Here is a 17050-nt window from a genome sequence, read left to right on the forward strand (position 1 = left end):
GAGATTTTGTTTTTTTTTGTGGATATTGCATGTTGTACGTGTTCGCTATTTGCTGGAATTTATATAGGAACTTCTGTAGGTTATCTTCGTCTTCCGAGATGATTAGTACGTCATCAGAATAGTATATTATTTTTATCTCTTTGTCTCCCATTCGGTATCCTCTCCCGGCTTGCTTTACTTCGTTGATGATTTCGTCCATTATAATATTGAACAGGATTGGGCTTAGGCTATCTCCTTGTCTGATACCAATTGCCACAGGTATTTTATTGCCTAATTTGTTTGCCGTTCTCACAAAGATATAATTATCGGTGTTAAGTTTTTCTTATTCTCTTATCTCTCTTATTATATTGGGGTGAGCGTTCCTTTTTCTTAGTAGAGTTTTAACATCAGTTAAGCGTATCCTATCAAACGCTTGGGTGAGATCAATGAAGCACATAAACGCTGCCTTATTAAATTCTATGGCTTTTTCATTTGTTTGACGTATTATTAATATAGCATCTATAGCAGATATGTTGTTTTTGAAACCTTGCTGTTCTTCACATATCCCGGTAGACTTCTTCTGCTAAGATTTTAGTGAATAGTTTCAGAACCGTACTCATCAGGCTAATGCCTCGATAATTTTGGGGGTCGGTTTTTTCTCCCTTTTTGAAAATCGGTATCAGAATACTTTCTTTCCATTCAGATGGTACATTTTTGACCTCAAGTATTTTATTGAAGAGGGATTGTAGTTCATCATACAGTGTGTCGCCTCCATATTTGATCATTTCGTTTGTTATTTCGTCGATGCCTGGAGCTTTTCTGTTCTTTATCTTGGCTATCATTTGTTGTATTTTATGCAGGGAGAAAATCCTATTTTGTATTCCATTGATGTTTTCATCTTCGTAGGGTAATTCCTGTGCTGATACGTTAGCTTGTGTTGAACTATAAAGTTTTTAAAAAAGTCTTTCCCATTCGTCTGCCGTGATGTTTGTGTTTTGTATGTATTCGTTTATTGGTTTTCTCCTATCCCTCAGAAGATTCCACATTTTTTTCTGTCCCCCATATAAGTCATGTTCCATGTCATTCGAAAACTTCTCCCAGTGATCTCTTTTGATTTTTCGAATATTTTCGTTGACTCTATTTCTTACAGCTTTATAGTCATTATACGTTGTTGGATTGGATCTGTATTGCAGGTACGATTTCTTTTCTCTTCGGCTAGTATCTTGACTTTTTGTCTAAACCACGGTTTTGTATTTGTTCTTCTCCCTTTTTTTATAGTCCTTCTTCCACAGGCTTCTGCTGCTGCTTGTAGTATATTAGTTCTTAGTTTTGTCCATGCTGTTTAGATGTCATCTGTCTCTTGGATATTATTAGCAGCAATTTGCTTTCTTCTTCGATAGGTTTGTTACAAGAACGTTGGATGGTTGTTCGCATTTTTGCCATTACAAGCTGGTGGTTTGTTCCTGCATTTGCAGAAGTTAAAGATCTAGTGTCCTGTATTCTTGTCGGATGGATATTTTTATTTGTAATTACGTAATCTATAGTTGATTTATGTCCTCGTGTATTTTCGAATGTATATTTATGTTGTGGTTTATGTGGGTAGAAGGTGTTATTAATTCTTAGTTCATTGTGTATGCATAGCTGTATCATTTTTTCACCGGTCTCATTGATTGTTTCTTCGTTAAATCGATTTTTGATACCGGGAATAAGTTCAACGCCAATTCTTGCATTGAAATCCCCTAAGATTATCATTTCGTCGTTCGTTTCGATTGGGTATACCGTCTAAGACTGTTTGTAATGTCTGATAGAATATGTCTATATCCGCCTGTGTTTTGCTGTCGGGTGCGTAGATACTTATTATATGCTTTGGTCTTGATTTTTGTAGGTTGATCGTCGCCTGAAGTATTCTGTCGTTAACGTATATTATACTGCTGATTTGGTTCTCGTAGCTTTCGTGTAGCAGTAAGCCAAATCCTGATGTTGCTCTTTCATTTTTATTCTTGCCGCTGTATATTGCAATGTTTCCATATTTGCTGTTGCCTTTGCCATTCTTTTTAGTCTCTGAAAGGGCGCATATATCTAATTTGTGTCTTTTTATTTCGAGTAAAATTTCTTGGTCTTTATTATTAAATGATGTTACATTCCAGCATCCAATTCTAAGTAAAGTCGTTTTCCTTTTGCGCTTAATCCTTTTTCTCGCCAGGTTGTCATTATTTAATCCAGTCACATCCAAGGCTAAACTGTTGGATCTCTGAGCACTTTGTTTTTTTTTACCAAAGCAGGTCGTTAGCCTCACTTGGAACCCTCCTCTTTTACCCGGGCTTGGGACCGGCTATGAAACCACTGAGCTACTCAGTCCACCCACCGATATCACAGGCAGAGTTACAACAGATATAAATTGTTTTAAAATGCATAGATGATACTTTCAATTTTGCTTTTCCATATAAAACAAATTGCATTCACAAGCAAAAGGCCAAAAAGTGTGTGTAGTTTTACGACAAGAGTTAGTTCCATATTCGTTCCAATGTTGGGTATTTCTTTGACCAACTTCTCAAGGCCAACGTTCAAATTCCAACATTGGAAGTGAAACATTAGTCGAATGCCATGCTCCCTACGATCACACAATGCATTGGACACATCGTGTGGTGCCGGCTTAACACCAGCCAAATAACACATAGTTAGTGTGAAGAACAAGGAAAGTACGACTGTTGAACTCTTTATATTTTATAGGTACAAACAAAATCTATGATTATATAGATCCAACGTTTTTGCTTTTTCCATTTTATTATAGTTCTTTATGTAATTCATGAATCATAAATTGTGAATTTATTTATTTAAACTAATAAAAATTGAGAGAAAAACTGCACAATGGATCTTGGTCTTGCCTAAATTTTGCAATACTAGGCTTTCATCTTATATAAATCTTGCACTGCTCGATCTCAATCTTGCGGAACTAAAACTTTAGCTTTAGGTCTTATTCTTAATCTTACATTTCAATCAAGACTAAGACTGCAAGGCCAAAACCAGCTTTGCGCATCACTAAACATATCTATCCAATAAAGGTCTGCTGATATACTTGCATATGATTTGAGGAACAATAACCTAACTAACTACTCTAACCATTTGAAAATAAAAATCAATCTTGGAATAAAAGGTTTTCATGGATTCTGTACCCAAACATAACATACAGTATGGTGCAAATGAAAGGAATAAAGAATAAAACGAGCTATTCGTTAGGATACCTTTTTATTTTTGACGTCATCTATTTGAGCGTGATGACGTCATCGCTAGAATTTTTAAATGGAAATGTGGGTGTTGTAATATACTATTTGAAAGATCTTTTAAATACCCATTCAGCCATATCAATATGTACAGTAATTGAATTTTGTATTTGTTTAAAAAATTAATAAAATTCTATTATTAAAATAAATATTTAATATGTATTATTCATTAAATACAACGAACTATGAATTAAGTGCTCAAATTGTTGACCTTCAGCTAAAATACAATGAGAAAGACGTGCCGCGAATTCTTCTCGAACCTTCTTTATAACTTCCGGAGTTATTTGTGCAATCTCAATACGTATCCTTTCTTTGAGTCCATTGTTTATTTTGATACACTTTACTGTAGATTCATTCGAGAAAAGAACCTTTTTTAAAAACATCGGATCTCTGCTATTTTGTTCTATCAAAACTTCACAAAACTCAATTCGTCTATCAAAATCATCTTCCATAAACTCTTGTACTACACTTACTTTGTAGGGATGCCACTTTTCCTTCTTTAGCTTTCTAAGAACTGCTGAATGGTCCATGTCATTATCTAATGCTACTTGGCGTGAACTGGTATGGGGATTATCTTGAAAGGCTAACAGAACATCTAGTTGTTTGTTTTCTGATATTGGTTTTCTACTATCTTTAGGAAGGTCTTTCAAAAGACCCGTTTTTCTGAATTTCTTCTCAATTTTGCTTATAGTGGATTGTGAAATTGGTTCTCGCTTAGGGTATTTATTATCAAATAACGTACATACTTCTTTCTGCGTACGTGCTTTATCTCCACAACCAATCATTATTAGAATTTTTTCGTTCGCATTTGATATTATTTATTAAGAAATGTGTTGAAATTTCATAAATAATATTTGTGACAATACGCAAATAAACTACGGTACATATTGATATGGCTGAATAGGTATTTAGAAAACCTTTCAAATAATGTATTATAACACCCACATTTCCATTTAAAAATTTTAGCGATGACGTTATCACGCCCATATAGATGACATCAAAAATAAAAAGGTATCCTAACGAATAGCCCGTTTTAAAATAGAAATCGACGGGTTTCAGGATTCAGGAGTCGCCGGCTTACGAAATAACGAATTTATTCCTTTCATTTGCACCATACTGAATATGTTGCCTTATGCTAATCTTTTTTAGTTCATAAGTCTCGTCATATCTCAATCGACAACTATTATAGGAGATGTTATTTTGTTTAACGATTAATTTGTAGAGACATCATTAAATGTTTATTAATTTCTTATTTTTTTTCAGTGTCGTTGGTTTGAAAGCCACACTATCGACTGGATATTTCAGGCACCGACATTAGTTGTCCTGCTATTGAATCTGGTTTTCCTACTCTGCATCATGTGGGTCTTAATCACAAAACTCCGTTCTGCCAATACAGTAGAAACGCAGCAATATCACAAAGCAGCAAAAGCTCTTCTAGTCCTCATGCCTCTGTTGGGTATAACATATGTAATCACTATTTATGCACCGACTCCAGATAAGACTTCTATCAACGTATTCGAATGCACTAGAGCAGTTCTTTTATCAACGCAGGTGAGCTTAATACTTTGACATAATATGAATAACCACTCAGTACAAATAGTGAAGTACGGGTCGTTGCTAAGTTTTAATTAATATTATAACTCACCTGAATAGACAGTATAAGTATATGGTGGTTGCGAAAGGTGGAAATGAGTTAGGAGTTGTTGTTTTAAGTAGTTTGAATCGATGTGTGAATAGATAAAGCCCCGCGTTCTCCGCTGAATAAATTCGTTACAACATATCCCTTAAAATATCAATGCTATCTCCTGATAGAATATAACTTTGCATTTAGAGTGTCACTCAACTTGATTAAATCGTTGAGTCTCGCCCTATTGAGTAATTTTGTTTCAATTATGTTAACAAGAGGCTGAACGGGTTCAAACGATTTGAGGGTCGTTGTATTTCATTACAATTATGTAATTAAACTACTAAAAATAACATCCTCGTCGAGCATTTCTTTAATGATGAATATGAATGGTTGATTTCTTTAATTTCTTATTTCTCAGACCCTTTGATATATTGATACATCTAAATGTTCTTTATTTTCGGTCTCTCCTGTTTTAAAATTAGTTTTTATAATAATATTTTGATAAAGACTTGAAGAATAGTCCAAATGTCAAAGTTCTTTCTTTTTTTCATTCTTTCTTCCATTCAAAAATTATTGAAAAAATTAATTGTAAAACAGAAGAGACTTAAAATCAAGAACATTTAGATGCATTAAATGGTTGATTCCTTACTGAAAGTTTTCTTTCTTGGACTTGGAATCAAGTTAACGCATATGTGTCAACCTCCTGATAATAAAAATTGTTCTACAAGATATATGGGAAGTTCCACAACTGAAAATTCAATTCAAAAAATCTTAATCAATTTTCTACCCGTAGTAATATCACTATCTAGAGAGATCTGTTAATATCCTTCAATGAGCTTATTTATAAGTCAATTATGAGTTATTTATGAGACATCCTATATAAAATGGTAAATATAGAAGAAGTAATAATACAAATCCATCCATCCGTTGGCGATAAAGAGATGGTGGCAGTTGAAAAATAGCACCTTCGCAGTGGTCGACCAAATGAGGTGACGACTCCAGAAATGTTGAAGGAGGCATTTCAGAAAGTGCTAACTAGATTTTGAGATTTTATCAGGTTTATACCAGTTCCTACAGAATATCTATCAAAAACGATACGATTTTTTTCCATATTTACAAATTAACTGAAAAAGTTCCTAACCAGTGTGGCGTCTTCAAACATATGCTGTATACTAATATTTTTCAAGTAACTACCGCCATCTCTAGATCAGGCCAGGTACTTCTGGGAGCAAAGTCGTATGTATAATGTGAAAGATAAAGAAATTATTAAGACGCGAATTTCGCTCATATTTTTTCAAAAACTTATTCATGTATTAGATGAGAAAATGATTTGATATTTAAAAAACTGGATCAATCATCATTGGAAATTAGATTATAAACAGACAAGATTTACTTTTTAGAAATTGAGTAGGTACTGAGGATAATATTATTTCTATTTGATACCAAGTTTGAACATACTTTTCTCTTTGAAAATGGGGTATTTACAGGCTTATTCAACGATGGAAAATATAACCTCTTTAGTCCTTTTCATATATATGTTGCTTTTCTTAGCTCGTCGAAAACTATAATAGCACAATAAGAAGAGTGGGAAACAGTGTTAAGTTAAAATATTCAAAACTAGACGACCACAATTTTTTTCAAATTCTCTCAGGATTTACATATAAAAAGCTCATATTCGTCGTTATTATGTGAAATATGTGGGACTTCTTTTCAATACAACGACTGATTTCACAATTATGGATCCAATTTCGTGTTCGATAGCTACACTATGCTGGCATATATTTTTTTCAGAGGTTTACCCGTGGGAGATCGAGTCAAAATAGTAATTTTACTTCAGAAAATGGAGTAGCTTTGATGAAGTATGAATTGGAAATACTACGGAAACTTGGGATGAAATTTCTTGATAAACTTTTCTGAACAATTTTGTTAGCAGCTAATTTCCCCAACCGACATAAATTCAGGAAGGTTTCATAGGATTCGGGTCGTTTAATTTATTTTTTGATTAGAGAAACACTCTACAGTTTGAAGAGGTTATAGTTGATTCATTCTCTTCCTTGTTTATACTTTACGAGTTTGAAATATTCAGTTACTTTTATGCTGTTTCTGATTCTTAATTTGTTGTATTTATTCAATGAATAACATTTTAGTTGGAATTTTCGAAACCGTTTGTTTATGGTGTAATTGTGTGTAGTGATAGTAAGCACTCTAACCTATGAAATTTTTTTATGGCTTGACAACAAAGGCGTCGCAAAGGGGGGCAAGGGGCAGTTGCACCCCCTAGAAATCAAATGTAGCTAGCCGCAAAACGACCAAAGTCATAAGGCCGCATCGCATTACAAATTATAGTTTAATGTAGAATGAATTGAAATATTCAGAATAACATTAAGATTTTTACATCCGTTTTTAAAATCACGACTATATCAGATTTGTACGTTAGTTTTGTATAATTTTTGTCTAATCTGACAGACGACATTATGAAGGAAGCTGCTGTTGTTGCAGAGAAAGTCGGACTGGGGGAGGATATCACATCAATGCCTCGTATTATAAGGAAACAAAGTCATATAAGCAATCATTCAGCAGAAAGCCCTTCAGAATACTGGGAGAGGTCTTCAGTAATACCATACTTGGATTCAATTATCACCTCCCTTGAAGTACGTTTTGCTGAAGAAAACACACCATCATTCGCATTATCTAAAGTACATCCGGCGCAGATGCAAGAGATGACTGAAAATCTAAAACAAACTTGTGAATATATTGCCCAGTTTTATGATTTACCGAACATAAAGAATGAAATCGAACTTTGGCAAAAATTGTGGTACGATAGGCTTAATCTAACAAATCTAACAGTTGTTGATGTCGTGAAAGGAACAAATTCCTTCTTTCCCGAAACGGAAAAAGTATTAAAAATTCTGATCCCTTTACTATGCTCGACCTGTACAGTAGAGTGATCGTTTAGCAGCCTTAGAAGACAAAAAACATGGCTAAGAAGGGTTACCAAATGTGAACACATTTCATTATTAATTCACTAATACAAATTTCAAGAATGGAAGTGTACTTTCACCCTTATGCTGCGTTTTCACTTTCAGAAAAGAATCGATTGGTTTATTTGTTTATCACAGTGGTTACTTCCACAAATTATAACACTGATTATAACCAGTTATCACATTAGTAAAGACAAGCTGAAAAACAGAACAAGCCCAGAAACTGAACATAAGAATTTCAACGAAAATGAATGATAATTCTGCGTTAGATTTTTTTTGCACACATTATAGTTTTTGAATTGTCACTTCATTTTTAAAAATGAAAATATACACTAAAACCACTTTTGTTATGAGAGCAGTAATTAACCTGATTCGCAACCGCCAATTTGTATACAAGTTTTAACAAAAAAAAAACAGTTTACCAAAGCTTAATTGAACCTAATGCAGTTTACATTGTTTGTCTTAGTCATGGAACGTTCTTCACTACTTTTAATGGATAAAGATTCCGAAACGTGAAAGGTACGAAGCAATGTAGAAAAATTGTTTGATTGAAGTTCCATTCAACTTCTTAGAACTTTAATTAAAGCTACTACAGGAAAAGCTGTTTTGTCTTAATTGAGTTTACTTTTCATTCAAAAATAGAGTTTTAATGAAAATTCACCTGAAGTTTTTGCACGGAGGAGAACCATGCAACAATCGTTTAGTTTTAGTTTTCAATAAAAATATTTCATAAATTCATAAAGAAACGATATTCTCGAAAAGGAACTTAGCTCAGCTACACTCATACCTCGTTACTTTTTTCTAAAACAGTGATTCTCAACAATGTACTTAAGTAAATGAAGCAATAACTCAGTTTCTACTACTGCCCGAAAACGGATAGTTCAACGGATGGACATGTGGATTGGATTGATAAGTTTCAAGATTCATAATAGTGGAATTTGAAATCGAGCATATTGTTTCTTTTGTACGTTAAAAGAATTTAAACAATACAAATTCAATAGCTCAATGAGTTCAATTTCAACACCAACATATTGAATTCATCTTTTATAAATATATTTTTTAATTGGCACAAACGTTGCTTCCAAAAAAGGATTGGAGTTAATCTTCAACATGAAAGAAAGTATTGTAATATCAAATTTGAAATTCACTTTCAATTACTGAAATAATACTCATGAGGGATTTAGCCTGCTGAAATTGATCAATTTATGAAGACGAAAGGATAATATACGACAAAAGAAACAATTATAAGAACGAATGAGAACGGAAGCGGTTAGAAGAATGGATATTATTCTGTTTGAATTTCAACGTTATTCTTAATCGAAATGTACAATTCTGGAATTAATTCGTCAGACCAAGTTTATCCTGTGAACAAAGTAATATGTATGGGAATTATTTTTTATCTTGATGAATGTAATTATTACAGTAAATAAAACATCAATTTTCATTAATTTTTCAAAATTTATGAAGAATTCCAAAGCTTACCTGAATTTCATAACATTACAGGAATATGAGTTCAGCATTTGTTCAATCAACAGAACCCGCGTAGACCTGTCGGATTATTCACAAGAATTTTAGAATTACAAAAAAAATAAAGCGAAATGCAGTGAATAATTTGATAAAAATTAATTGATTGATTGATAGATACAGTGGAATTAAAGTACAATTAATATGACAAGACTTTGAAGATTGAATGATATGAAATATAAACCTATTAGTCGGAACAAAAAAATGTTTTCGAATGATAAAAGTAAATGTTTTATATCGAAAAATGATCTAGAAAAGGTTGAAAAGGTCTTTGAATTGTAGTTAATGGTTTTGAAAGACGGTCATTTATGACCCCAACAATTTCAATGTAATAACAATTCATAAAATTCGTCGAAACATTTATCTGTAGTGGAACTGGATAACTCTCGTAAACTTCTTCACATCCCATATATTACACATTTTTACTGCATGGTTTTGGGCCACATCTATTTTCATTTTGTCTTTAGACTGAAATCTTTCACATTTGGGCCTCATACACTGTATCATCAATAATTCCGCTGATTCCTCTTTTCCAATTAACTAATTCACATTTCATGGTCTGCTTTCCCCAACTGCTCCGAAATTTATCTAGGTTAGTTCATATATCCACTTCACCGAGGTAAGACGTTACAAAAATATAATGAGAAGCCTCAATCAGGATATTTTTTGTGTAAAAGATCAACAAATTTCAGCACAAAATATTCCACAATACCTCGACTTTCTATGGTCGTTTCTTTGTCTTTTCATCCTTTAAAAATGCATTCATTCTCAGCCGTATTTCCGCTATCATGTCCAGGAGAGTTATGTATATATCTTCTGGAAGAAATTGAGGACCATGTACGTCCAAATTGTCGACTTTCTCTAGCCGTTCAGCAACTGAGAGGCTTCTTTCTGAAAACGTCAGAATTATGAATAGTTCGATGGATGGTCGTTAATAACCCATCGAACACAAACGATTCATCAATCACGTATATCATACACAAATCAGATCAAATGAAGTCATATATTCACAAAAAATCAAACAAAGATATAAATATTAATATATGAACAAATAAATGACACGAAAGTTTCTAAACAATTATAGTTTGGAGAAATCGGTTCTTTTCATATTTACATTGGTAATTCGTACCATCTAGAAACTATAAAGCAAGTACTTCCTTCTCGACGGACGTAATTTCAGAGCCCTCTGCAAATGACACTGGTTAATGGATTCTTTTTCAGTCTGGAAATCAATAACGACCCATTGGGCAGTAATAGATCAATTTATATTTTAAATCGGCATTAATATCGAATTTGATTGACACAGCTATAGTTACATTAATAAATACATGTTTGAAAAAAACTTGGTTTTGCTAAATGTTTTAACAACAAAGTAAAATGGAAACTATCGATGATAGATTCCGTTCATAGCAAAATTTGATTCAGTAATAAATAAATAGTAGGAAAAACACCCATTTGGAATGCAAAAAAAAAGATTTTTCTCTGTAAATTTTGGTATAATTGATCTGAAATGATTTACATAATATATATTGATGATGAGTAAGTTTGAAAAAGTATATTTTGAAAATAAATGTGTCATATAAGAACTATAACTTTCTAGTTATGTATTGAATTAAGTTAAAAGTCATTGTCATTCACACTAAAGTACAATGTGACAAAGCTGAAATTATGAAAAAATTATTTTTAATTTAAAGCGTCCATGATTTACATTATAATTCAAACAGGACAAAATCAATTAGATATTCTTTACTTATGCAACTTCTGATTTAAGTTGATTTTAGAATAAAACTGTGTTAACAATTTCTCAAAAATTGCTGATTGAAGCAAACTTTCTATTGAAAGTAAGCTGTTGATTGTAATTGTTTTTATTACAAGTATGTTTGGAAGTTCATTTGGGAGTATATCAAGTGAAAAAAATTAACTCGACTCTCCTGAATGAAGGATAATCGATGCGATATGTTGCTGGTTTGTTAGGAAGACATCATTCCAGCATCGGTCGCATAGTGAAGCGACATAATGAAACGGGTTCGTACCATCGAAAATCAGGACCAGGGGGAAAACGTTGAACTAATCAAATTATTTTTTGAGACAATGTGCTCTGAGAAATAGGAGAATCACCAGCAATCTGCTAGAAAATGAATTATCCAATACTCGAAATATTGATATATCGTCCCTAACCGTTGGAAGACGTTTACATAAAGCAGGGTTAAGCAACAGAAAACCAGTCATAAAAGACTTGTTCACCAGATAACTAGAGCTAGCCTTAAAGCTTCAGATGAACGTGAGAGTAGATGGCGAAGACAAGGAGAAAGGTTTGTCAGCTATAATATCTCTCCTAAAGTGCCTTCTGGTGGTGGCTCTAAAATGTACTGAAATGTTCGTCATACACGTACGAATGAATGCCCAATATTACTTAGACAACATCATTGTCGAACATGTAATGCCTTTTGATCCGTTTGCTGGGCCTAATTTTTTATTGATGCACGATAACGCTTGTCCCACGTAGCGAACAGATTATTGGCTACTTACATGATGTCAACATCTATTTATTAGAGTGACCACCTTACAGTCCCGATAAGAATCCCATAGAACATCTGTTTCTAATCACAATCAACTCATATAGGTCGCTTTTGTTGAACACTTGATACCAAGCATGCTGCGACGCATGAATCCAGTGATAAGTAGATAAGGGCCTACGCGGCTAAGGTTGATATATGCGTTTATTCTCCATTAATTATTTTTTCTTCAATTTGTAATTGTAATTTGTAATTTAGTTGTATCTTGTGTAAATATTGTAAATATTTAGATTGTTAAAAGTGGTGCGTTAATTTTGTCTAGGAGTTTATTATGAAAATAGTAATAATGCGGACTCAGTTCCAGATGAAAATGTAAAATAAAAAAGGCAAACTCGACAAAATAATGATGATTCTATGAATAGTGTCTATTGAGTCATGAGGTTGAAAACACAAAACTACATTTAATTAAATTTGATAAATTTAAAAATCTCTTATCCTAGAAGAGATTCAATTCTCGTTTCTAAACATGAGATACAGAAAAGGGGAATAAATAAGATCTCGGGATAGATTAAGCTTAATAGCAGAGAATGTTAATTCTTGTTCTGAAATTTTACTTTGTTTTCACTATGTTTTCGGCTAGTCAAAATCCACTCGTTTTGACTCTGTGAGAGTCACAAAAGGAGTCGTTAATAGTCTTTCAGAAACTAATTTGAAAATATAAAACAAGGATTTTCATGGTTTTTACCAATTTTTACCCAAATTGTTTCTCAAGCCGTAATAATACGATTTTTCTCATTTTACAATCTAGTATTAAAACTTGTTCAATTCAATTTCTGAAGAAAATAGTTATAAATTAGTTGACAATTGATACTTTTAAGACCGTTATTTATATTTCTTGTATATCTGTTTCGTCAGTTCTTGTCAAGTGTGGGAAGCATAAGATGGATAAGTTTAAAAAAATTCTGCTCTAAATGCCTTATTGAAATAAAGAAAGATTTCATTCAAAAAATTTTCGAGAGATTTGGGAGTAGATACTTCAGGAATATCTCATATTATTGACCGAATGGAAGGCGATTGAGATTTTTAAACTGCCCATAATTTTATGAAATTTTGTAGTAATCGATCGTTTTGAAATGTTTCCCAATTAGTACTGACATCACTTCTATTCATTATATATTCAAAAATTAATTGTAGTCAAGCCATACATCAGTGAAAATCTGCTTTTATCAAAACATTTAAGTACATAATGAAATGTGTTACTTATAGAGCTTTAGTCTCAAAAGTCGTGAAAAAACGATTTTTGAACAATGTGTATTTTTTACGAGAAAATATAAATTTGAAAATTGGAATTTAGGATGGAAAAATAGTATGAGAGTAGAAACATACCTCATATGATTCATATACTAGATTTCTTTGATACGACCTCATTTCATAAAATTTTTGTACTCATATTTTAAATAGTGTATTTGGTAATATACATAAGATTAGAAAAAATATATCTAAAAAAACGTAACCTATAAAAGCTTTTTCGTTTCCAAATTGGTTGAAATATTAAAGAAGTTGGTATTGGGTCAAATGTTAGAGTATCTAACAAAGGTTAAAAGAAAATATCGAATGAAAAACTCACCAACTTTATTTACCATGTTAATGTTATTTCCATTTTGCAGAGGCAGCCTCTTTTATGGATCTCTAAAAAGGTACACTGAGAGTAATCTAATTTTCCGACTTATAAACTCAAGAGAAAACTTAATCAATGTTTCATGATATAATATATAGTGAACAACATTTTGTTGCTTAGCTTATAAACATAATTTTTACTATCTACGAGGTATTAATTTATCGAGTCTACTGAGATCCTGAGAATATCCACGATAATATATCCACTAAATATTTATGATTTTTATATTGAGAATGTATTTTCAGCATTTTTTCTAGCATTTTGTGTACGGTTTATATAATGTTAAAAAGTTTAATTTCAAATAGTTATTCGCTTATGATAACCGTGTATAGATACCGATAACCACATTTTATCAAAATATGATTGGTATCACTAATTTTAGTGTCATCAATAGGCATTACATCTCACAAATTCTGCTTATGAACTAGGAAATTGAAACTTGATCAATTTTAATTTTCATAAGAAGTGTATGACCACGTACAGATATAAAATTCAATGCCTCAATGCATTTTTAAACAAATCATTATTTTTTTATTTCGTTGTTACCAAAGTTCCATGAAATATCACTATAACGTTTATAAGTGTTCTGCCGGAAGCTTCAAATTAAATGGAAAAAGTTTGCATCGATCTGTTTGAGCCTAAATTCCTATTTTCCAATGTTTCTAGCTCGAAGCGGTCTTTATAAACATATATTGTAGAATATTGACTAGGTTATACACGTTGCTTTTTGTTTCCTACATACATATAGATATAGCTTATAAATTTATGGAACTTTATTTTGGATAAAAATTTCAAACATAATTTCTCACTACTTTCAACGAGAGCTCTCTTGCAAGCTCAAAGTTGGAAGACAGAAGTCAGTCGCTTGGGTCCAGATCTCTTGAAGACGTTGGGCTATCCACCAATTCAAAGTGCAATTTCTGAATTGTAGCTATGGCTATCGCTGAAGTATGGAAAGGTGCATGAAAGACTTATTTTTGTCATTCTTCAAAAGCAGCTGCCTTATAAAGCAAAAATCCGCAGTACTACTCTATGCTTCTATGCTATTGTACCTTTTTGAGGATATTCATTGAAAATTTCCCAAAACTATTTCAAAAATCAGTCGCCAACACTTCAACGGACATGTTTGTCCACTGCTTTGACTGTTTTTTCGTTTTGGTAATGTGTTTTGGTAATTGTTTCAAGGCCTGAGCTTAAACTAACGTGCTTCTGTTTCAAACTGAGCAAACGCGGCATCTTGAGAGCAAGCCAAATGAGGTCTGTTGATAACCTTAACACTTAACCGGAAAACTACATTTCTGGAGGACACGTATATTTCGTCTATATCACTTGCGTCATCTTCGGCTTCATCAAACCTCTGCATCACAGTTTTAATCATCATAGCACACTCTTTTACTATCCTATCATTCTTTATAATTTTAAAAATTCACAATAACAGAAAGGTAGCTAGGGATACACTGATTTAAATCTCAATTATCCATCTCAATTACATTACAAATCCGAAAATGGGAGATAAAAAAGCTGCCCAATCACTCAAGGATTATATAGCGTGACCGTGCCTTAGCTTACCATTTGCCACCTTTCCGGTTAAGGGTTATTCCGACAATCGTTTAGTATCATTTGGTGAATATCTGTACACAATGTCTAGCTCGATGTTCAATGTTTTCTATTTTCTATTATCAAACGAAAAGAAAACAACCAGAAGGGTGAAATTTTAGTGAGTCAATCAAGGCATATGCAATTAAACATCTGATATATTGATAAGTGCTCACGTCTCCTCTCTTAGTCCTCGTTCGCTTATCGATCGTTTTATTCTTTCCATCCATGTTATCCTTGGTCTTCCAGTCTCCAGTAAGTGCTTTTATTATTTGTTTTGTCTTGATTCTTCTCGATTTTATTTCGGCGTCATCGGTCCTTTGTTCATTAAAATTCACGCCTAAATAGATATAGCAATCACATTTTTTTATTGTTTCATTATTTTACAGAACAAGATCCGTGGTCTCTTTCACTAATGCACAGATTTTGTCTTTTCGTAAAATTGATTTTCCGTACTCTTCTTCAAGTTTACTCGCCATGTATTCAAGATCCTCTTTCTGATCATCGGTGAATTGTAAAGTGTGAAAGCAAGTATTGTCGTCAATCTCTGTGTCCATTCCTCTGCATTTTCCTTTCCACCTTTGTCAATTTTAAATCTCTGATGTTCTATTACCTATTTTTACACAAGATCTCATATCCGTATTTAGATTCTGAATGGTTTCTACAAGCGTATGATTTATAACTGTTTCTCGGAGTTCTTCCTCTAATTTCAAAGTGGATACGCTATCTTAAGATTTCAGAAGTCTAAGAACAATAGATGTGTTGCCTCATTTTTTTTAGTTTTTTCTCTATGACATGTTTCAGATATATATGAAATATCGTCAATTTGATCCAATTAGATTTCTTGAGTAATATCGGCCGTGTTTATAATGAAAGATCCGGATGATTCCGTTTTAACGTATGTATTCAATCTCATAGATTTTTCAATCTTTCAAACAAAAGGTTATCAAGTTCATATCATTCTAGAGCTCATAACACTTTTTCTATAGACCAATTTCTTATTTCACTTGTAATTATTAATTCTTTCATTTTATTGATGACATGAATGAAAAACAAAAGCCCGGAGACAATCAAAACATTGCAAAGTTTCTTCTTAACTTGTCATCTCGACGAATTTTCCAATTTCTCTTACACCGTTTGTCGCTGACAGTTCTGGTCGTACTCAATTCAACGAGAATTGGAAGCAATTTTTAGTCAGAAAACGACAACCCCCTACAGGATGCCATGTATGCGTGCTTATTATGAGGATAGAGTTTTTTGGAAGTAACTTGTTGAAAATATGTCAGGTTTCCTGAAATCGTTGGAAAAGAAAATAATATGAAGTTATATTTTCAATACAATATCATTTTATAAAGAGGTGTAATTTAAAGGGATTGGGAAGGAGACTATAGTAGAGATAATACAAAATTTGAAACGCAGCGAAACGAAAGACTTTGTTAGCTAAATCATAGAAAAATCAAAAGGGTTGTGAAAATTATTAGAAACCATAAATTTTTTATTAGTTCTTTCCTTTACTTACATTATATCGACCATTCTTATTGTGTTCCCAACCCCAACTTGACGAATTAACGATGATATGGTAAGAAGATGCAATCAATTTTAATCAATAATTTTGGATTCATTTGAACACTTCTTCGATAATTGTTCTGCTCAAACATCGTTTGAATTATCATCTGAAACATTCAGAAATTGACAAACTCACCAGGACATTCTCGAAATTAACAACGTGATTACAGTTAGAGCTCTGTAGCTTTCTAATTAACTAAGAAATGGACAGAGTAATTTAATCATCTCTATCCAAGATAGGGTTTTATTTAAATTTGGTACGGTAGTATTGAATAAGGAGTAACTTATATAATACTGGTGAA

At 32.5% G+C, this 17050-nt stretch overlaps 1 protein-coding gene across 5 annotated transcripts in view; it reads left to right on the forward strand.

Moving 5' to 3' along the window:
• Positions 1–17050, forward strand: part of LOC130442977 (diuretic hormone receptor-like) — a 216880-nt gene that overhangs the window by 190542 nt on the left and 9288 nt on the right. For all 5 annotated transcript variants that reach the window (XM_056777419.1, XM_056777427.1, XM_056777403.1 and 2 more), the window contains exon 8: positions 4524–4811. In XM_056777419.1, the coding sequence (XP_056633397.1) occupies positions 4524–4811 (288 nt within the window). The remainder of the gene's footprint in view (positions 1–4523; positions 4812–17050) is intronic.

The sequence above is a fragment of the Diorhabda sublineata genome, chromosome 1, assembly GCF_026230105.1.
Source record: "Diorhabda sublineata isolate icDioSubl1.1 chromosome 1, icDioSubl1.1, whole genome shotgun sequence".
Classification (NCBI taxonomy): Eukaryota; Metazoa; Arthropoda; class Insecta; order Coleoptera; family Chrysomelidae; genus Diorhabda; species Diorhabda sublineata.